This window comes from Tiliqua scincoides, chromosome 2 (assembly GCF_035046505.1).
Source record: "Tiliqua scincoides isolate rTilSci1 chromosome 2, rTilSci1.hap2, whole genome shotgun sequence".
NCBI lineage: Eukaryota > Metazoa > Chordata > Lepidosauria > Squamata > Scincidae > Tiliqua > Tiliqua scincoides.
In genome coordinates this window covers 109,113,711-109,137,480 of record NC_089822.1, presented here as the reverse complement: position 1 = coordinate 109,137,480, position 23,770 = coordinate 109,113,711, and the positions used below count along the sequence as shown (strand labels likewise).

At 47.4% G+C, this 23,770-nt stretch overlaps 1 protein-coding gene across 1 annotated transcript in view; it reads right to left on the bottom strand.

Annotated features, from left to right (window-relative positions):
• The window catches only part of RASAL3 (RAS protein activator like 3), a 43,453-nt gene extending 26,469 nt beyond the window's left edge, over positions 1-16,984 (bottom strand). The window contains exons 1-3 of the mRNA XM_066616301.1: positions 16,564-16,984; positions 6,069-6,193; positions 5,644-5,728 (exon numbers count right to left, since the gene is read on the bottom strand). Of these exons, the coding sequence (XP_066472398.1) occupies positions 5,644-5,728; positions 6,069-6,193; positions 16,564-16,984 (631 nt within the window). The remainder of the gene's footprint in view (positions 1-5,643; positions 5,729-6,068; positions 6,194-16,563) is intronic.
• Positions 16,985-23,770: the final 6,786 nt, after the last annotated feature.

Genomic DNA, 23,770 nt, shown 5'->3' with positions numbered 1-23,770 from the left:
GGGAACTCATGGAAACCACAGCCTTGGATTTTCAATGGAAAACTAATACAGCAGGTCAAGGAACTCCAGTACCTTGGCCTTCGGTTTCATTATAAGCATTCCTGATCCTCCCATCATTCGATTGCAATTAATTCATCCAAACCAGCTGTCCAAGCTGTAACTCATTTTTTCTTTTCTTGGGGCAACTCATTCGTACCAGCTGCTTTGCAAGCTTTTAATGCCAAAGTAATACCTCAAATTTTATATGGCATCCCTGTATGGATGCTGGCATTAAATGATGCAATTGAAAGGGTCCAATCTAAATTTCTTTACAAAATTTTTGGCTTACCACATTGTGTTCCATATGCAGCACTCTGCCTGGAGTCAGGTCAACATAGATTGGAGCTGCATGCATGGTCCAGTTTTTTAAAATACTGGGCCACAGTCTTTTTCAGGGCTGATCATGATTTGCTGCTAAAGGGGCTGTTGGCTGACCCAATGATAACTCCTTGCCTAGTCCTATTCTATTAAAAAACCCAACAGATGGAACTTGAGGTTGAACTACAAGGGGCTCCCTCTCCTGAGGTTATTATCAGGCTTATGACAGCCAGACTACATGACATAGAGAGGCAAGAGATTTTAGGCGCAGCACAAAAAAAATGTTCCCCATTGAATTTCCAACTTAACATTACATTTGGTCAACAACCAAAATATCTGTCCCTCCTAATATGCCCCCCGGAGAGGAGGGCTTTCACTCTGGCACGTTGTAATGTGACCCCCTCTAATGACCTACTCAGCAGATTTAGAAATGCCTCCAGGGGAGAACGTTTGTGTAACTGCTTCTTAGGCGAAGTAGAATCATCTATGCACATTATGCTGCGCTGTCCTAAATATCAAGCGCTAAGACATCAATTTCTCTCTCCCTTGCTCAGTGCTAAGACAAGGCATTCAGAGAATGCTATAATTCAATACCTGCTGGGGGGTGATAACAAGCATATAACCCTTTCAGTTGCACAGTTTCTAAACCTGAGTAACTTGAACCAAGCCAAGCTGTTGGTCCCAAGTAATCTTTGAGTAGATCACATCCTGGCAAAGTCTGTAATCAGCTGTTTTCTGTTTTTAAAATAATATATGCACATACATATAATGTTATGTTTGTATGTATTTGTGTGTACATTTATGTGTGCACATAATGTTGGCATCCTTCAGTCTCGGAAGACTATGGTATCGCACTCTGAATAGTGGTTCTGGAACAGTGTCCTCTCCAGTGCGCGAAGCCTGGGTAAAGTAGATATGGAGGATAGACTGTTACCCATGCAGCAAATCCCCCTTCTCCACGTCACTGAAATGGTCCAATGGAAAGGCAGAAGCCAATACGGTTGGTTCCAGTGGCATTGCAGGAGTTGCCAGAACGTGACTCTGTTCAGCCGCGAACTGCCTCAGGGACTCTGGCTCCTGATTTTGCCTCGAGGTTGACTCCTGAAGCCTTTTCCTTAATTGGATGTAGCCACAAGGCAGTGGAGGTTTGGGATCAGAGTTTTCCTTCTTTCAGATGAGCTGCCTTTCCAGGCTAGTGAGTCCCATGTGTGTGTGCGTGTGCGTATGCGTGTGCGTGTGTATTGCTTAGGTCTCTATTCTTGGTATGGTATCTGTTGAGAGACCTTATTTACCAGATACTTACGCCAAATAAAGGTTGAACAAATACACAAGAAGGGATGCTGCACATGATCCTGCTCCCCCCCCCCCCACATCCTTAATATAATATCTGAAAAATGCAGTTGTGGGCCTGGTTATTTACTGGTTTTTCAAATTCTAGTATTGGTTAGATGTCAGAATGCAGCTTTGTTATTAATTATGTAGCTTGGCATCCTTGTTTGAGAGTAGATTCCCCCCCCCCCCCACACACACACACATTTTTATGTGGCCCTTTCCCCAAGGAACTCAGGGTGGTGTACATGGTTCCTCCCCTCCTTTTTTTATCCTCACAACAACCCTGTGGGGTAGGTGAGGCTAAATGAGAGTGACTGGCCCAAGGTAACCCAGGAAATTTTGTGACTGAGCGAGGATTTGAACCTGGCTCTTCCAGCTCTAACACCAGAACCTGGCTCTCCTACATTAGTGTCTGTGGGCCTCTGTGGCAGTATGTGTGGTACAGGAGGTGTGGGAAGTCAGCAGGCAAAGGCCTAGAAACTCATCCAGGGGCCAAACTACACATGATGCTAAAGCCATAATTTGGCCCAGCAGGCTTGATTTTTGTAACATAAACCACAGCTGTGGGGGTAGACTGGACTAGGCTGACAGTGTGGAAAGAAAGGGCTTTGTTCCTGCCATGGTCCCATTCTGGAAACTCCCATAGGACATAATAGCTGGGGGACGAGAGTCAGACTGGAAGGAAACACTGTTGCAGAAAGAATTAAAGCCTCTTCCCCTCCCCTTTGTTACAGTCTTGATTCAGATTCTACCCATCACCACCACCCCGCTATATATACAGGTTGAGTCTCATTATTTTCAAGGGTTCTGTTCCCAGAACTCACGTGGATGGCAAAAATTGCATTAAAGCAAATCCATTTAAAAAACAATGTCCCTTTGCTAGATGATTTAAAAACAGCCTTGCTGACCTTTGTGATGTCAGACAGAATCATTAGGCAGACAAGCTATCAATCAGTCTCTCTCCAGGCGCTTAGAAAGGCTTCACTCAGAGCCAGCGAGTGAAAGAATGAAAGAGTGAAAGAAAGGTGCCCAGCGTAGGGAAAGAATCTGAAGAGCTGATAATGACTTGCGTTCTTTCACTTGCTCAGAGGGAAGGGGGGGTTGGCTTGCCTAGGGGTGAAGTTGTTCTAAGTGCCTGGAAGGAGAATGATTGACAGATTGCCAGCTGGCTGCCTTCTCTGAATTAACCCTCTCTGAATGCCCACTTCAGCATTACAGAGGCTATTGTTAAATGACTTTTTCCCTTTAATTTAAAGGGGCCTTCTCATCACTTTGAGATAAAACCACAGGTTAAAAAAAGTCCGTGGATAATTAGGTTATACCTGTATTACAAAAATCAGGCCTCTAGAGCCACACCATGTGACTAATTTAACACACTGCTTGGCCCACAGCCATGGGGGCTACTCTCACTAGAAATCCCTGGACTCGCCGTCTTGTCTGTCTAACACAGATTGCAGGCCTGCAAGGCAGGAACACCATAACATTTACCTACTTAATACAGCCCCTATTTATTTGACTCATTTCTTGCAACATATTTTACTGCTACCTTCCCAGAGTTTAAAGTGCATTACGACACTGAAAAAACAAAACACGTTTACAAAACAGTACAAGTAATCTAAAAACTCCATCTCAAACAGCAGCTGCATATTGAAACTTGTCATCCAATAAAACATGCAAAGTAAAACACCTATGGAAAGGCCTCTTGGAAAAGCTGGGTCATGCGCTCTTTCTAAAATCAGGGAGGAAAGTACTATCTGAAAATCTAGATATTTAACTATGGGCACAGTCCTAACCCACTTTCCAGCCCTGACATAAGCGCAATGCAGCTCTGAGGTAAAGGAACAAACATTCCCTTACTTTGAGGAGGCTTCCTTGAGTGCCACCCAACTGCAGGATGTAGCACATGCCCCACTGACACCGCCATGCCAGTGCTGAAAAGTTGGTTAGGATTTGGGCCTATTTCAGACTCCAGGCTATCACATTAAAAGTTCTGCCACTGGAGTACATGTCATTCTAATTTCCCACAGTGAAGGCAAAAGGAGCAGGGCCCATGTGAGGCTCACAGGAAGAGAGATGGTCTCTGGGGTATTTTCGTGCAGACAAATTAGAAGTAGTACCGTAGCAGAGTCCCTTACATTTAGTAAGTCCGTCCCACAGTGATCAGAAAGGTAAACTATTAGGCTAAGTAGGACAGCAATCCTATTCTCACTACCCTGGGGTAACAGAGTGGAATTCCCTTCTGAATCACCGGCATACTTGGAGGGGGGTGCAAAACGGAAAGTTTTTCAGGAGTTGAATGCCCATGTAAAGTGCCCCCCCTCGCCTGCAGAACCATCTGGGGCAGCAAAAGCGAAGCAGACGTACCTCCTCCACCAGCATACAATGTTAAATTACATAAAAATCAGCAGAATAGTGTCTGATCATGTGCAGAGTGGTTTTTCTTCATTCTTATTAAGTACCATGAGAGTTTTATTCGAAACTGTCAAGTGGGATATAAATACAATGAATAAGTAATATAGTGTATAAAATCTTTGAACTACTGCAGCCCATCTCCACACAATGAGGAACTGAAGAGCACAGTGACTTTACATGGCAGAAAGTACATTTCCTTTTCAGAAATAAAGAAATCGCACATGCGCATCAAAACTACACACCTTCCATGGCTTCTCCTTTCACACAAATCCAGCAATCTTTCCTCCTGGTTGCTCTCTCTTGCCTTCTGCTCCCCACCAAACCACCTCTAGCATGCATTCCTAGGGTCCCTAGAGATGCGAAGCAGGGATGCAAGAGAGGTCTTTAATGCCACCTAAAGCTGCCTGATTCACAAGCACTGATTCACTTTGATCAAGTGGCATAGCTAAGGGGGTGCAGGGGGTAGCAGTTGCACAGCGCAATGAGCTTTAGGGTGGCCACAAAATGAGCTTGTCACTAGTGAAAATTGTGAAAACCTTGGTATGTATGAATAACACATGTTAGGAATAATCATGTTAGGAATAATAACACGTTATGAGTAATTATGTTATATTTTATTGGAAAGGTAATTTAATACAGAATGCACTGAAACAAACCAATTTGGAATATCTGTATTTATCAAAAGTTATGGCCAGAAAATGAAAACACAACTGCCTTATGGAACAAAAAGTGGATTTCCTCAACTCAAAACTGAGTTGAGACTGACTGTTCTGAGAGCCAATGAGATGTTGTTACGATACAGCATGGAACCAATAAGGTGTTAATATGAGTCAGATCTCATTTCCATATATACAGGGTATAGAGGCTAACAGGGTAAAGAGGCACTTTTTCAAGTGGTGCTCCTCTTATATTTAGCAGGGGGAGAATAACCATCCCTCTTCACCCCAGCACAATGTCTCTAACCAATAAGGGCACACTTTTTATTTATTTATGTAATTAATTAGCCATTAGTTATTTGATTTTCTCTGTAAACCACTTTGTGAACTTTTTGTTGAAAAGCAGCATACAAATATTGTTAATACTACTACTACTACTACTACTACTACTACTACTACTAATAATAATAATAATAATAATAATAATTTTTTAAAGCCCAGGCATGATGTCACTTCTGATCATGACATCACTTTTGGGGCATCATTTTTGAGCTTGGCACCGGGCTACACGATCATTAGCTATGCCACTGTGTTGATCTCTGAGCGTGGCAAATACAGGACCCTTAAGATACCCTGGCCTTGAGCGTATTTGTGTTTTCACTGCCCCTTTCTGGTGGATTCCCACCCCTTCATATATGGAAGCTGTAGCAAAAGCTGTCCTGCTGAACTGTATGTTGAATTTGACAGAGCAAATGTATACGCATTGCAAGTACATGACAGTGGACAGACACATGTGAGTATGTTCAAGAAGGTGAAACCAGAGGTGCACTGTGTGTACATAAGTGTGTGTGAACATGTGTACACATAGCAGCTTCTCAACACTCACCACAGTCCCTCAGGCTGCCTGGTGGGTACAGTGAACTTGACTCTGAAACGGAACTGCTAGTTCTTTTCCGGCCCTGGAGCAGACCCTAAAACAGCAAACAGAACATCATGCACAGCACCTGCCTTCTTTCCCATTCCACTGCACTGCAGTCTGCTTCATGGTCCAGGGACCCTTCTCTTGCCAGGGCAGAAGGCTTACATGGATCATGCCAGGGAAGGAGGAAGGGCACGAGAGCTTTCCAGCAACATTGGAAAACCTGACACCTTAAGCAGCTGATAAACTAATGTCGGGACTACAGGGCTTAGGATCCAAGGGCCACATGCTAGCATTTCCCATGAAGCAAGCCAACAATGAACAATGAACTTGATGCAGCACATCGGACAACCACCACTGCTCTCACTCCTACTATACAGAGATGGCCTCACCTCTTCATCTCTGTCCAAAATCATTATTTGTCGATCCAGCAGAGATACCGTGGCCACATCCCAGAGAGTAGCATCATTAGCTATTGATGGACCCAACTGGGTCAACTGGGCAGGAGACTCATCACCTGAAGGAAGAAAGATGGAGATATGTATTATGGGGGACAGATAACTAGTGGAACTCTTAAGGACATACCAAAGTTCAGGCACTGGACTTGTGACGTAAAAATAAAGGAGAAAGTGCTTCTGAGTGTGATGCACTTTTGCCTCCCTACTATGTAACCATGGCCTATCACTGTGATTTTTCCTTCTACACTGGCCTCTGGCCCTTGCTTCCCACTCCCCCTTCTACTGCCTCTGTTCACACATACTGGAAGTCCAAATAGTGGATATATCACTCCCTGTTTTGAAAGGCACTCAAAGTCATTTCCCATGGCAGTATCCCACAGAGTGGAGGAGGACATAAAACAGAGTGGGATGCTGCAGAGGTGAGGTGCTGCACATTTGATAACCACTTGCCCATTCCACCAAAGCCACAGGGACTAGTTCTGAGGTGACATCATATGTCATTTGTGAAACCTTTCTTTGTGATGGCTCAACGGAGGTGTTTCTCAAGTTCATGGTCTTCGCTTGTGGCACCCCAATGGCAGGGCCGACTCAAGTCCACTGGTTGCCTTAGGGGGCATGCAAAAAGCTGTCCCGCTTACTGGATGCTGCACCAGCCTGTGTTCCTCTCACTCTCCAATATTCTAGCTAAGCCCTCCTCCTCCCCCCTTCTCTTCCCGTTCAGTTATGCCGAATCCTAGCCCCATTCCCGGGTAGCCCAGGGCATTCCCAGGCTGCTTGGATTTGCGACAGTGATTGAGGTGGTGCAGATCCGAGTAGCCCCATTGGGACTGCAGTGGCTCTCCCCAGGGTAAGGGGAAAAGTTTCTCCTTGCCATGGGGCGAGCCTCTATCTGCCTGAAACTTGAGCTGGATACAGCGTAGGCATGCTTGTCTGCCTGTGCCAGCGCAAGTTCTGATTGCACTGCATAGGTAATGATGCCAAAGACACATACTGTGAGCTGTGGCACTGGAAGTCAGGCTTAAGGACTAGCACCTTGCTCTCCTCATTTGCCACGGCCCTTCTCCTGGCCCGGATTGCTATCTCACTCTTCACGCCATCAGCAGCTGCCACCCAAGAAAGACATCAGAGGGAAAGGAGGGGTTGCCTGCCTGCCAAACTTCTCTTGCCCCTAAAATGAAATCCTGCCTACTCTTACACGGACATGTGCAGATAGAGATTGGGAACAAGGACTGGTTGACACTGTCAGCATGGCAGAAAACCACCAGGCCATTGCTTCCATTGCCACTTATAGTTGCCTCCAGCTGCCTCTAAGGATGCAATGTAAATTTTGGACTTGGGCAGTGGGGCCAGGCTTACAGCAGAGGAGAGTAATCTGCCTTCTGATATAGGAAACATCATGGGAGAATCTTCGAAATACATCCCCACCCATGCCAGCAGCCCAACCCACCCCACCCTCTTCTTTGGATAGCAGTTGGCAATTAATAGCCAATTTAGCTATCCCAAACAAACTTTGCATAATCCTGCCTTAGAGCGACTGGGTGTAGCTGGAGAGAGTCATGAAAAGGAAACCAAAATCCTACACAAACAGCCCAATCCTATCCCCACCAGTCTATTGCATGCAGCACTGCATGTTAGGATGTCGGGGGGAGGGGGGGAGAGATAGGTAAAAATATCTCCGCAGAGATATTTCCGGAGAGAATACTTATCTCTCCGCAGAGATAAGATTGGGCAGTTAATGTCTATTCTAAAACATTGGCGGAAATGTTATTATTCAGCATAGAGAAGAACAAGCCTTGCTGAGATAGAATCAGCATGGTTTCTGCAAAGGGAGGTCCTGCCTCACCAACCTTTTGGAGTTCTTTCAGAGTTTCAACAAGTATGTGGAGAGAGGCTATCCAATAGACATACAGTTAGAGACATCAAATCAGCTTTTGTAGAGCCCCTTTCCAAAAGCTCCTCTGTAAACTTAGTAGTATGAAACAACAGGAGGAATAATTTTATGGATCAGCAACAGCTAAAGAACTGGAAGCAGAGAGTAGAAGTGAATGAATAATTCTCAAAATATGGAGGAGTTGGGCCCCCAGCTATCTGTATAGGGACCGGTGCATAGGGACTAGCTGGCTGCTGTGGGAAATAGGATCCTGGACTAGATGGACCTTTGGTTTGCTATTTTATGTTCAGTGTATGTCATGATGTTATTATGCTGGATGTATCACAACCCTGCTTCACATCATTGGTAAGTGAGAGCAGGTGGGAGCAGGGATCAAGGGGGCAGCCCATTGGATTAGATGACCTTCCAAGTGGAAGGTATATGACTGTTGGAAACAAAACTCTTGGCTCCAACACCAGGAGGGGGCTTGTGGGACATATAGACAGAAAGGAACTGATAACCAGCTATTGAAAGAAGAGACTGCACATCTGAACTCCCACTGCTTTCGAGATTAGTCAAAGACCGGACATCTTGTGGTAGGAAAATGACTCAATGGAGAGCCACCTGCTGCAGGTCTCCTGACATTTGGCACGGCATGCCATAATAGCAGCTGCGAAGAATGCTGAGATCATCAAGGGTGGTCAACAGAGGAGATTTGTGGGAGGCAAAACAACCTTGCTCATGCTGAGGTTTTGGTTTGCCATGTGTCAGTTCAGCTTTCTGTCCCAAGAACACATCAAGTTTGGCCTCATCATATGCTGGAGTGTTCCCAAGCTTGGTTCCCCATGCAAATAAACAAACAAGGGCATCTTCCAACGACTTCACTACCATGTTCTTAAAAGCAGGCTGCCCTCTGATTTGGAGGTAAGGTGGCAGCCTGTGTGTGAGGGATCCTAGCAGCTGTGTCGAAAATCTTGGCTGTGTTTGCATTTTTATTCAGTTCTAGCTTAAGAGCTTGCTCAGGAAGCCTCCAGGCTCCTGTTCCGTGCTTTCTAGTGACTGGTCTATAAACAGCTTGGACTGCGATAGACATGGAAAATGTCTCATATTTGCATTAATGTGCATGAGTCAACATTAGCACAAAAATATCAGGTCTTCAGAATAGCACCATAATGACACCTGCCAAGTAAGAAATACAGAAGGGAAAAAGGAGGAGCCTTTCACTAAACAAAACACAGTACTTTGGTCCAGACTAGAAGGCCCGCTGTGGAAGCTGGATGGCCAGAGTAGATGTCCTGGCCGGTATCCTTAGAGGGATGGATAAATTATAAATTGCTTAGTTGGAAGTGGAAAGTGGCGTTTCCAAGGATCTGTCCTGGGAACTGTACTTTTCAACCTGTTCATAAATGACCTGGAGACAGGGTTGAGCAACAAGGTGACCAAGTTTGCAGATGACACCAAACTTTTCTGAGTGGTGAAGAACAGAAGAGATTGTGAAGAGCTTCAGAAGGATCTCTCCAAACTGGCAGAATGGGCAGCAAAATGGCGGATGCATTTCAATGTCAGTAAGTGTAAAGTCATGCACATTGGGGCAAAAAATTAAAACCACATATAGGCGAATGGGTTCTGAGCTGTTTGTGACAGATCAGGAGAGAGATCTTAGGTTGGTGGTGGTGAACAGGTCGATGAAAGTGTTGACCCAATGTGCAGCGGCAGTGAAGAAGGCCAATTCTATGCTTGGGATCATTAGAAAAGGTATTGAGAACAAAACAGCTAATATAATGCCGTTGTAAGTGCCGATTTGTAATACCAAATTGATGGTAAGGCCACACCTGGAGTATTGTGTCCAGTTCTGGTCACCACATCTCAAAAAGGATATAGTGGAGATGGTAAAAGTGCAAAAGAGAGCAACCAAAACGATTGCTGGGCTGCGGCACATTCCCTATGAGGAAAGGCTATAGCGTTTAGGTCTCTTCAGTCTAGAAAAGAGGCGCCTGAGGGGGGACATGATTGAGACATACAAAATCATGCAAGGGATGGACAGAGTGGATAAAGAGACGCTCTTTTCCCTCTCACATAACACCAGAACCAGGTGACATCCACAAAAGTTGAGTGTTGGGAAAGTTAGGACAGACCGAAGAAAATATTTCTTTACCTAGTGTGTAATAAGTTTGTGGAACTCCTTGCCACAGGATGTATTGATGGCATCTTGCCTGGATGCCTTTAAGAGGGGATTGGACATTTTTCTGGAGGAAAAGTTCATTACGGGTTACAAGTCATAGTAGGTATGTGTAAGCTCTTGGTTTCAGAGGCAAGCTGCCTCTGATTGCCAGATGCAGGGGAGGGCACTGGGACGCAGGTTGTGTCTGTTGTCTTGTGTGCTCCCTGGGGCATTTGGTGGACCAATGTGAGATACAGGAAGCTGGACCAGACGGGTCTATGGCCTGATCCAGCGGAGCTCTTCTTATGTACTTATGTTAGTTTTGATCTGAGTCTTTAGAAGGTTGATTTTAATGTTCTCAAAGAGGAACCATAGCGCAAAGTGTTTGCACTGAGATCTACCAAGCTTAGCTTTTGTACAGCTATAATCAACTGCAAATTACATGCAGAGGTGGCAGAAACCGGAACTCTGGCTGATGTCACACGGGTTCACCACCTCTGCACATTAAAAAAAAAATCAACCACTTATTGTGCTCCTCTCGTGGCTTCTTCAGTTGTGGAAGTGAAGGCCTATCACATTTGATTTAAAGGGACGGCGCAAACAAAGGCACTCCTTTGTTCACACAGTCCTTGAAAATCAGTGGTTCCCAACCTGTAGACTGGTGACCACAGGTGTTTCATGAGACCCTGAGAAGTGGTCCCTGAGGTCTCAGAACAAAAAAGATCACCACTGATCACTTCTAGTGTCTCACCAAGAGAGTGCCACTAAAGTGCCAGCTGTGGCTATAGGCTCTGCCCTCTCTGGTCTGCTCTCTCTGGTGGTCCAATGCTTGCTGAATTGCCAGCTGTGGGAAGGTCCATTCTTCACCCTTTCTGGTAGTCTGTGGAGGAGCACTCACTCAGTGAGATGCTTCCCCATGGACCATCAGAGAGGGCGGAGAATGGAACCCCACTGCTGGCATTTCCAGTGTCTTGCTGAGCGCTCCCCCATGGACTACCAGATTGAATTGTATTTTTTTGTGTGTGTTGGGGATGGAAGGGGTAGCATGCGATCCACTACAACTTCAATGTTTGCCTCAATGGTCCACAGGCTCCAAAAGGTTGGGAACCACTGCTGTAAATCATACCAGAAGTCCTGCACTTCCATGTCCAAGAAACCATGCCTGGAAAAAGGTAAAGAGGCAATTGATTCTAACTCGCTGTTAGTGAATGGAAAGCGGATGGTTATGAGTTGCATCTGCGTCAGGCTGGAACGAAGTGGTGATAGCGGCAGACATGAAGTAAAGGGTACACTGTATATATCGCCTTCTCACTCCCCTGCAATCTGTGGCTGCTGCTGCAACCTACATCACCTCGCTTAACAGATGGGCCAGCCTTGATTTCCTATGAGATTTGAAAATAAGCAGGAAGGAAGTGCATCTCAGGGACTTTCTGCACAGTCACTGAAAACCACAACTGCCCTAGATCTCATTAATGATACACCTGTAAATGATGCCTCTGAGTCTGTCCAGGCAAACATAACTTGAGCTGTGAGCCCACTGGAAAAGCACACAGTACATTATGCATAGACATACAGCCTTCTTTTCAAGATTGACTTGAATGAAACAAGGTCTTTCTGGTTTCCAGCTAGAAAAGACTGTGCAGAATTGAGTACTTGCTGACTAAGAGCCCAATCCTGAGCTCGGCACTCCGGCTTTCTGCCAGAGCACACTGTCACAAACATGCCGTAAGGCATGACTGCGAGGCTTACCGCCAGGCCAGCGCCCGTGCTAGCTCAGCACTGGCCGTCGCTGGGCTAGCGCCGGGCAGGCACCCATCCTCCACTGCTTGACGGTCTCATGGACCACTGAGTCATGGCACAGTAAGCGGAAGCGGGGAGGGGGGCAGGGAGGAGGCATGACGGGGAGGCAGGAGGCGGAGAAAGAGCGGGCGGGAGGCGTGCCGGGTGGAGGGAAGGAGGCGGGTCCCATGGAGCTCCACTCCACCAAATTCAAGGCATTTGTGTGGGGCTTGGCACCTTACGAAAGTCCCCTTCTCCTGAGGCGCCGCCCAGGGCAGGCTGAGGCACGCAGGATGCGGCAGAAGCCGTTCTTGGTGCCACTGCAGCCGCGTGCCCCAGGCAGCTCAGGATTGGGCTGCCTAGGTCCAATCCTATTCAACTTTCCAGCACTGGAGCAGCTGCAATGCAGCCCCAATGTAAGGGAACAAATGTTCCCTTACCTTGAGGAGGTCTCTGTGACAATCTCTCCACCAAAGGATGTAGCGCACGCCCTGTCAGCACAGCTGCACCGGCCGTGGAAAATTGGATAGAATTGGGCCTTAATTCCTGTGATCAATTCCCTCCTACCCTAGTACAGTTTTTCTACTTTCAAAAAGTTCATTGCAATTTTTTTAATGCACCTTATAACAATTAAGTGAATGAATGTTTTTGCTTTAAACATTAAGAAATAGGCAGAAGCATGTAGGGAGAAGGAGCAAGACAGATCACTGCATCACCATTAGATTCAGTGGCCACAATGTCTGTCAAATGAGTTTCCGAGATTGCAGGGAGAAAAAGAATAGCAAGCCGTGATCTGCTCTAAGGTTCATCTGTATTCAAATCCTGGGCTGAGAGAGAGGGTGATGAGGGAGCAATCCTTTTGTGGAAGGATTACTATGTAGGTGTCTCAGTGTGCACCCTCACAAGGAATTATACATTGGGAGAGAACTCAGTTCCCTAAGACTTCTTTTTTAACCCTAACAAACAAAATCTCACAGTGACAGTAAGGGAGAGGTTGCATCACTTGTCACTAACAACACAGCTAACAACATAAACTCTATGACACATACACAAACATGCCTGGCTTTCATGCAACCACATTCCACAAAAGCGCCACATTAAGGGAAGATGTGTGGGCTGGTGTGGGCCATCAAAACAAGTTCTGATTTATGAAGCAAACACAGATCATGAGGATCATGAGGAAACAGCCTTTCAGTGAAGTCAAGTGAGCCTTCTGTCAATCATCTAAACACCAAAACATTTGCTTAACACCTGAAAGAGAAGAAACTATTGGGAAAAGAGAGTGTCTCCAAGTTTATGATTCTCAGATCAAGTGAGCATTGTGAAGAAGACCTCACCTAAATATTGCTAGGAGATGGGGGGGATAAAAATGGGTTTTCATTTGCAGCTCAAGAATTGAATGAAACTAAAAACCACATTCCAATGATAAAGCCAAAGAATTTAGGCATCAAGCACTAACTTCAGCAATGTGTCACTAAGACTAAACTGGATTACCTTCGGTAATTTCAATTGATCAAGGACACCAGCTAATGCAGTGTTATTCAAACTGTGAGTCATGGCTCTTTAGGGAGGCGCCAGGAACTCAAAGGGGAGGTGCGGGATGTCCTCTAGCAACCATACAGTCACAACCCTGGGCAGAATATGAGCCCATCTTCTGCCCATCTCTGCGCTTTTTTTAAAGCAGAAGAAACGGGAGTTGCTCAGCTGCGAGAGTGGCTGCTGCCACCCCGCCCTCTTCTCCCTCCACTTGGAGGCTGCCGCCTTCTGTGCGCTGTATGTTGTTTCAGAAAGAAACCCTCCTTGATCCTTGTCTGGTTGGTTCCTAGTTCAGCCTGGGATCGCTTCTCATCAAAGTGAAATCTCTCTTTTCAACCTCCTCCACTGTGTTCAATAGGATTTACTCCTTGGTAAATTTGCATAGGATTTTAGCCTTGATGTGACATGTGCTGCTACACGCTGTCTCTCAGGTAGACTTTGGGAAAGACATGACATATAACCCTAGGCAAATGTCTCAGTTTGCCTCCAAACTGTCTCAGTTTCTTCTTGCTAAGGTTCTTTTGAAAAAAGTTTCAGTGGCAGGATTCAGGCTGACCAGATACAATGGAGGACAGAATTCCTCTACCTTTAACCATTGTATAGAAGAGAGAATTTGGGCAGGAGCAGCTCAACATGGAAGAAGCTGCACCTGCCCAAATTCCCTCTTCTATGCAATGTTTAAAGGTAGAGGCATTCTGCCCTCCATTGTATCTGGTCACCCTGCGCGGCGGGACATGAGCACTCCTGCTGAGGACATCACCACTTCTGCCATAGAAGTTATAGAGCTCCACTTCCTCCCCCCCCCCCCCCCACTTCCCCTCAACTACACTTTTGGTGCCCACAAATGGACAGGAGAGAATTCCTGAAGAGATGAAGAGGATTGCCTTCCAAGCATCACAGGGAAGATGCTGACAGCACAGATAAAATATCACACATCTTTTAAGGGATGTGTGATATAATAAATTCAGAGAATGTCTACCTCACTCTGATTGCCTTTGCACAATAATTAACACGTATGAGGATAGTCCAGGGCTTTGCCAGCTCAGCTAAAACAATCCAAATTTTGTACCCAATGTACAAAATATGCCAATTCAGCATATTTCCATATAGTCTAACACAGAGGGACAAAGCAGTTATGCAAAGCACCGAAGTTCCATGTCCCCACTAGCTCTGTGCTGAGTTCTGGGCTTTCATCTGGCGCTGCCTTCAGGTTTTCAAACATATCAGCCTTAAGGGCTAGAGAACCTTGCTTTGAAAGGAAAAAAAGCTGAACTGGGGTGCTGCATTCTGCACCAAGCACCAAATTCTGCATGTGAAGTGACACTACGCAGATCCGGAATGCACAATTCTCATTTCTGTGAGATCAAACCTAAAGCAATACTTTTATCACATACCACTGATCTGATGAACACAGGAAGCTGCCTTATACTGAGGATCAAACTTGATGTGACATTAAACACACAGTGGTTTGGTTTAGGGGTTACTTTCTTTTTCTATAACAGCCATGAAAGGGTCTGATCCAAATTGGATGGGTGGTACCGAGATTTAGGGTATTTAACCTGTCACCTTGGTGTTGTTTCCCTACAGGAAATATCGCACCCACCCACCCCACCCCCCAACAAAAAAATTGATGTGGGCCCCCAGCTGCTCAAGATTTAAAGTGGGGAAAGAGCATCAAAGTAAAGGTTAAACATCCTCTAATTTTGTACCAAGGTTCCAGTCTGGATTGGGACCAAACATGGCTGATATTTAAAAAGAAAATAGCCTCCAAATTTGACAATATTTCATATCACATCTGGTCCTCGGACTATTGGTCCGCCCAGCTCCATCTTATCATTTTATTTATTTTTCACATGTTTATACCGCCCTTCTTCCAAGCAGTTCAGGGGGGTGTACATAGTTCCTTTCAGCCTCACAACAACCATGTGAGGTAGGTGACTGGCCCAAAGTCACCCAGGAAGTTTCATGGCTAAGCATGGATTTGAAGCTTAATCTTCCAGGTCTAAGTCCAATCACAGAGAAGGACTTCTTCTCTTTGCGTTGAGATGCCAGGGACTGCACATGTGATCTTGTGAATACAAAATACTGTAAGTGCTTCAGCCCCATGCAATTACTGTTTGCAGACTGAGGGCCCAATCCTCTCCAACTTTCCAGTGCTGGTGCAGCTGCACTGCAACCCCAGAGAAAGGGAACAAACATCCCCTTACCTGGAGAAGGCCTCCTTGGGTGCCCCACCCCCACAGGATGCAGCATATGCCCCACTGGTACAGCTGCACTGGTGCTGGAGTGTTGGATAAGATTGGGCCCGAGTGCAAGTTTGCCAGAAATGAGCTTTTTGCTGTTTTCTCAGTTGGTCTGGTGGCCAAATTAACCTCAGGAAATTTTGAAGTTGCTGCTCCTGCCTCCTAGCTCTGCCCTGGCACCATATTATTTCCCCATCTTTCAAGAGTCAGCAGTCTGGTGACGTCACCAGGCCCTGCCTCAGGAACCTCAGGTTGGAAGATGCAACCAATGGAGTGATCCAGAAATGTGTTAAGGGGTAACTACACCAGTCCACAGGGAGGGAACATTTTTGAACCACTCTCGACTTTGGACCAGCTCAACACCGACAAGTGGGCTCCCTTAAGAACAGAAAAGCCTAAGAAGAGCGCTGCTGGATTAGGCAAAGGGCCCATCTAGGCCAGCTTCCTATATCTCACAATGGCCCACCAGATGCCTTAGGAAGCAATGAAGTCAACAAGATAGCACTCCCTTGCATCTGGCTTCAGAGATAGGCTGGCTCTAAAACTCAGAGACTACATACATTCACCATGGCTTGTAACCACTGATGAACTTGCCCTGCATAAATCTGTCCAGTCCCCTTTTAAACCATTTCTGCCCAACATTGCATATACGCAACAGGGATCAAATGTGTACACCTGTGGGTTGGGCAGAAATGAGTTAAAGGCATCCAGGCCAGATGCCATCACAACATCTTGTGACAAGGAGTTCCACAGATTAAGGAAGTCCCATTACCCAGTCTAGTACAAGGCACTGACCAAACCTGATTCATTGCAAGGTCACCAGCGGCAGCATTTTCTTACCTTTGCTTGGCTCCTTGGACTCCCTTTCTGATCGGGGTGCACCTTCTTGGCTCTTCCAGTGGGACATAGAGCGCAGATACTTCCTTATACTCAGCTTACTGCTCCCCTCTGGGCCCTTAGGCATCTTGGCAGGAGTCGAGAAAGCTCTTTGGAAGACAGATCTCTTAGCAGGGGCTCTGTGGTCTGGGTGGGCTCCTGATGGTGGCTGCTGCTCACGGCAGGACAGAGGAAGTTCGCTCTCTGGCTGGCTTTGCACTCGCTTCCATTTTTGCAGTTTGCCCCTGCGCCTACTGCCTCCTGATGCATTATGAGGACTCAGCTCTGTCTCCTTCTCCCCATTCCGGGGAAGTGTCTGCCATCTGTAGGACCTCAGTAAGGATGGGGCTTCCGTTCCAGGCCTGGGTTTGTGGTGCAACTCCATCTGCCAAGCAAGAGAGTTAAGAGGGAGGATTGCAGAAAAGCAACAATACCAGAGCCCTACATCCCATCACGTGACTGTTGAGGACACTAGAAGACAGAAGCGACTACAGATTTTTCACCCTCTGGCTGTTGCTGTCATTTCTTCTAATACTGTGACTACCTTGGCTGGCAGTGAAGTCTCTAGAATTCCTGCCCTGAGCAGTAAGGAAACAAAGCGATACTTGCCTTCTCAGGGAAATGACAAGATGCAGTCTTCCTGCTTCCACCTAAGGTCCCCAGAAAGTGTTCTGCCTAGTTATGGCCCTGAATAGTGGCAGGCAGGTGTTGGATGGATGGCACACAGCCACATCCTCTCCCAGTCCATTCAACGTGCATGGGGTTTTCTGTCTGTGCATCTAGGTGGCCAATTTTGTTCTAGCAAAGCTCTTGCGCCTTTGAAAGCTGCAACAGGAAAGAGATTGGCAGCCTTTACTGCATCTCGCACTGTCATGCACATACCCAAGCACTTCCTGTGATGAAAGAGCTTGCACTGCAGAGCTGCTTATTGCAAGTTACAGGCTAAGCTCTTCCAAGCTTGCAGAGCGGAGTGGGAGTGAAGTATCATTGGGAGTCCCCTTGCCTCAAGATCATCAAGAGGAGAATCCCAGTGTTCCTCTGAAACCTGCAGACTGTGGCCTCGCTCCAAAGAGCCCTGGGTGGAGCATAGTGAGGCTTGCCTCTTGAGAAGCGAGCTTTGCCCTGCCCCAAATAACCTGTCTTACTGCATCTCTTGCACACTGAGCACATGCTGCCCAACCTGCTGGCTTGGTGCTCAGATCTGAGATGGGATCTTGGAGTGCTCGGTGTACCAAGGAGGGGAAGGGGAAGTCGAAGGGGGAGGAGGAGGTTTCGGGTACCCACATTTCATGTCTTGCCTGCCTTTTTGCTGTGGAGATTGTTTCCTGTTAGGCAGCTAACCCCACTTCCTCCCTAGGTTTGCAAGAAGTATACAATTGCAGAGAAACCAGGCACAGAAGAGAGTGAAAATGTGTGTGGCACCCAGGTATGGGGGAAGCACTTTGGGTGTGTCTCTGGCACAGGATCTTCAGACAATGGAAGGATAGCACTGGCTGAGTCACATCTGCTAAGTGAAATGTTTTTTGGGCAACTTTATTCAGGATTTGGTTTAGAATGGCTATTGTGCTGTGCTGTGCTGTGCTGGTTTGAGCCTGTGTTCCAAGGCACATCAAGGAAATCCCCAGCTGGTTAGTGAGAACAGCGCATAGCACTGTGACAGACGCAGCAGTGTGGTGGAACGCTCACCCTAGACATGGTTTCTGCACTTTCAGTGGCCCCCTGAAACTTCAGCACCAAAGTATATGTTGTTGCTCATAAGTGGATGTGCCCTTAATCCTGGAGGTGGGGGTTGCTCATCCTCAGTGTAAAAGTACTCCCCCTGCAGAGTACTCAGGGTACTGCAAATCCTTGGCTTCTACCAGTGCAACCCTGCCCAGAGAACCTGCCAGGGGCCTCCTTGTCATCACTGGTACAAAATCTAACATGGCTGCGGTTCCTTCTCAGGACAGATGATGTGGCCCTCAAGGAGCACTGGGATGGTGTCTCTTGGCGATCACAAAGCAGGGAACTATAAGAGACTGGCTCACATTGAAGGCCTTTCTTCCCTTGTGTCCCCCTTCCCTCAAGGCCTTGGAATTCTTTCTCCTAGCTCATCCCCCCCTTTTCCCAGCTCACCCCCCCATGCCTCCCTGCCCCATACTCCAGCACATCAGCTGGCGCTACTGCCCCCAGGGGGTACATAGGAACTCCCCCTGCTCCATCCCTCCCTTCTGAGTATGCCTTAACTCCCCCAGCCCCAAAGACCCCAACCACCAGTCCCTTCCCCACTGCAGTGGTACAGAGCCATTCGTGGGTTACCTTGGCTTCCTGCTGTGTCTCAGTCTGTGCTGTCTTCACTACCTCTCTGTCTGACTGATTTCCTCTCTTGCTTGCCCTGCACTTTGCAAGTCCCCATGTGATCTGCAGCGAGATGGTAATCTCCTCACCTCACCCTGCCTGAGTAACACCAAAACTGCCTTCTTGCCGTGTGGGTGGCTGAAGCCTCGCTCTGTCTGCCTGGCCTGGCAGGTGTAGTTGTTCTTCAGTTCTTAAAATAATAGGCTCAGGTTGCTGGAACTAGTAGCAAGGTGAGCCATTCTGCCACCAAAAAGCAGGCGGCACACTTCACCCCCGTCCACATCATGGCCCTGTTCAGTCAGGAGGATCTTGTTGAGGTTATCTGTGCTAGCCCTTGCCGTTTCCAGGTCCTAGGGATACCTTCTGTTTTGCATCTTGCTTGCTGCACCAACAGCTACATTGATCTTAAGCAGCTGCAAGCCCATTTCTAAGCATTGACCAAAGAAGAGAGACTTTGCTGGGGCAACTGCAACCTGCTTGTGGCATTGGGAAGAGAATAAATGGAATTTTTAGGTGCTGGGGCAATGTTGGAGGTCAGTCAGGCTAGGGACTGGCCAAGGATTTATACTCGCAAGAAGGCCGACCTTAGTGAGCCAATCCCCTGTGAACCCACCTTGGCCTGGTCAGTCAGTGCAGACTCCTCCCACATTCACCGGTGGACAAATTTGAGAAGAGCCACAGCCTGCTGCTGTCACTCACCTGCTTGGGCGTCCCAGTTCAGAACTTTGTCCGAGGGCATCCAGCAGCCTGGCACCAGCTCTGCTTTGATAAGTGGGCAAGTAAGACGTTTGAGGTTAGACTGAGGGCAGAACTGGGCATACTGGCAGGATATCCATGATCTGATCTATCATTTTTCCAGATCGAAAGAGGTTGCAGGGACCCTAACTTGGCCAAGGGCTGTGGTTTTGGTTTTTATTTTCCACCTTCCCCCCATGCTGTTTTCTTGGCCTGAATTGTTCCCCTCTGAAGCTATTTGCCCCAAGCAGATAAACATACAAGTACCCATGATAAGATACTTAAAAAAAAAAAACGGTTTTGCTAACTTTGGAGGCTTTGCAAACCATGCAATTAAGGGCGCAATCCTAACCTTGTGTTAGGCTGGGGCAAGTCCCTTTCGCTGGTCCAGGAGGGTCACAAATGTGCCATAAAGAACGTTTGTGCCTCCTTGTGTCGGCTGAGCCAGAGCAGGAACGAGGCTGCATCCGGCCTCCACGCCAGCTGGTAAGGGAAGGCTGCGCTGACTGAGCTCGGCCGACCCAGGGGTCTGGGGAGGGTGGGGTGGAGGCAAGAGGGAGGTGTTCAGGGGCAGGGGGAGGGTGGGCAAAGGGCATTCCAGGGGGCAGGCGGGCAGGGAGTGGGATGTGGAGCTGGGACCCAGCCGTTATGCCGGATCCCAACCCTGTTCCTCGAGCAGCGCAGAGTAGCTCCAAGCTGCTCTGTTCTCCACTGACGTGCGTCACCTCCTGGTCCAAGGAGATCCATTGGGGCCATGGTGGCTTACCTGGGGGTAAGGGGAAGAGTTTCCCCTTGCCTCTGGCTGAGCTGATTCTGACCCCAATCTTGCGCAAGATACAGTACAGTCCTCCTGTCCTGTTTGTTCCAGCACAAGATAAGATTGCTCTGCACAGCAATATAACGGAAGCCTCGGCTTCCAATATATTGTTTTATTTATTTATTTTTCACATTTTTATATAACCGTTATGTCGTGGGTCCGTGTGAATAAAGAAGGCATAGAAATAACAGCTCAATATGTTTATTTCATCTTCAGAACAGAACCTGGCAGTGAATCTGACCCAAGGCAAACACCCCTGGCTTTTATATCCTTTAGCTCCGCCCAGACTCCCCATGATTGGTGCAGTTGAAACATTAACTAGGGGGCCAATCGAATTTCGATCCATCACCCAATTGGCCAGCCAGAAGTCTGGGCCAATCAGTTAGGATTGGCAGGATGATTTCGATCCTGCATAACTTACATGCATAATAACCCTTCCTCCAAGGAGCTCAGGGTGGTGTACATGATTCCACCCCTCCTTTTGTCCTCACAACAACCCTGTGAGGTAGGTGAGGCTGAGAGATAGTGACTGGCTCAAGGTCACCCAGGGATCTTCATGGCTAAACACTGGTGTTCCGGGAGGGGAACAAAATGCTAATTTTTTCAGCCACCTGAAAAACTTGGGGCGCAGTCCTGAAAATGAGGGTCACAAACTGTAAAGCACATTTGCACCTCCTCAGGAGTAAGCCGCATCAGCACATGGAGGTATGCCGACACACGCCAGCCCTTGCTGGGCCGACGCGAGGCTCTGGGGTGGGTGGGAGGGAGGTTGGAGGGAGGTGTTCCTGGGCGGGGGGAAGCAGGTGGCCCCGGGGGTGGGTGGGGAAAGGGAGGCAGGGCTGGAATCCAGCAGTTATGGATTCAAGGATGGAGTCAAGGATCCCAACCCCCGTTCCCGGGGAGATCAGAGCAGTTTGAAGCCTCCTGAGGTGGCGCAAGTCCAAGAAGACCCATAGGGACAAGGGTGCCTTACCCAGGGGTAAGGGGAAAAGTTTCCCTTTGCCTCCAGCTGAGCCGCCTTGGGCTCCTATCCTGCGCTGGATACAGTGGAAGCCTCTTGGCTTGCCTGCTCCAGCACAGGGTAGGATTGCGCCCTAAGTGTCCCCCCCCCCCCGAGGAATGCCAGCATGGCTAAGAGGAGATATTGCTTTAATCCAATGGTTCCCAACCTTTAGTGGTCTGTGGACCACTGAAGCAAAAATTGAAATCGTCATGGACTACATGCAACCTTCCACACCTTTGGACCCCCAAAAAATACAATTAAATTTGTAATCATTCAAGAAGACTCATTAGAGATGTATTAGATTTATTATTTATAGAGAAGATTTTGTTGCTGGCTGAGGCTGCAGGTGCTCTGTTTTCTGCCCTTTCTGATGGGCCGTGGGAGAGCATCTTCCAAGCAAGCACTGCAAGGACTATCAGAGAGGGTGGAGAACGGACTGCCCACAGCCACAGCCAACACTTCAGTCCTCTCTGTTGGTCCATGGGGAATGCTTACTCAGTGAGATGCTGGAAGTGTTCAAAGGTGATCTTGTTTTTTCTGAGAGTCTTGCGGACCACTTCTGAAGATCTCATGGACCACCTGCGGTCCACGAACCACAGGTTGGAAACTAGTGCTTTAATTGCATGCTTTACTGTTTCCCCAAAGTTAGCAAGAACAAAAACCAGCCCCATCATCCTATGGGAGCTTTCCCTCCATTGACAGCACTGAGTCTGCATATGAGAACATTATAGTACAATTGATAGGAGCTATATTGGTCCATAAGGAAAAAAAAATCCCAAAGCTGACATTCTGGCACTACCTTTATTAGGACCAACCAAACAGACAACATCTTAAGCTTCCAGTTCTCCACCAGGTTGAATGTTAAGATAAGCAAAAATAGTGGGCTGTGTGAAATGGACCTCAAAGGTCTGCATTTTCTAAGAATTTCAAGATGGAATCAGAGTATTTATGCAGATTCATAATCAATGCTAGATGTGCTCTCAGGTTGCACCCCAACCTTCGGGGCTGACAGCAACTAATGAAGGAAGCTTCATAAGAGAGGGCTATCGCATAAGAGTTACATTCAGAGTTACAGGGCCAGCCGAAGACCTCCTTGACCAACTGAGGTGGCATGCCAAATGCTGCCTTCCTTACCTGATGATGTGACGGCTTCTGCTTCTCCCACTTTTTTCAGTCCAGGGAGTGAAAGAATAAGGAGGAGTGATGGAGGCATGTGGGTGGGCAAAGATGGGTGCCTCCCATAAATCAGCTGCCTGAGACAACCACTTCAGTTGGTCTCATGGATGGGTGGGCCCTGTGTATACTCATAATGTAGGCCTCTGAAGATCTGCCCAAATTTACTTCAGGTTAACTCTCAAAAGTGTTATGTAGAAGAGTTGTATTTCAAAGCCCTCTTCACGCTCAGAGGTATTGAGAAAGGTGCTGAAGCTCAAACCTGCCTCCAATGACACCTTCTGGCAAAGAAGCCCTCTTCCTTATGTTGAAGATAGGAGTCCTGTGTGTCATAACTCTTCAATAAGGGAAAGGCTTTCTTTACACAAAATCATAGAATTGGAAGGTGACCCCAAGGTCATCTAGTCCAGGGGTGCCCAAACCCTGGCCCTTGGGCCACTTGTGGCCCTCGAGGCCTCTCAATGCGGCCCTCAGGGAGTCCCCAGTCTCCAATGAGCCTCTGGCCCTCTGGAGATTTGTTGGAGCCCACATTGGCCCGACGCAACTGCTCTCAGCGTGAGGACGATTGTTTGACCTCTTGCATGAGCTGTGGGATGAGGGCTCCCTCCAATGCTTGTTGTTTCACGTCTGTGATGCAGTAGTGGCAGCAAAGGAAGGGCCTGCCTTGCTTTGTGCAAGGCCTTTTATAGGCCTTGAGCTATTGCAAGACCTTCATTCATTCATATAAGTTCATCTTTAATATATTCATTTATGTAAACTTATGTAAATTTATTCACATTTTAAATGTAAATTAATTCTTTTTTTTTTCCCCGGCCCCTGACACAGTGTCAGAGAGACGATGTGGCCCTCTTGCCAAAAACTTTGGACACCCCTGATCTAGTCCAACACTCTGCCTGTAGCAAGAAATCCTCTTTGGCCAGCATTTCTCAACCAATGGTACTCATACCGGTGATACACACAGGACCCTAGGCCCCTGCTGTCTGGCAGTGAGACCAGTAACACAATGTGGCAAGCAGTGGTAGGACACTCTGCTCAGTGGGCAGAGCTCTAAAAAGTCCTCCCATCTGCCCTAAGCCTCTTACTGGTGTTTGTTGCATCTGGTCTCC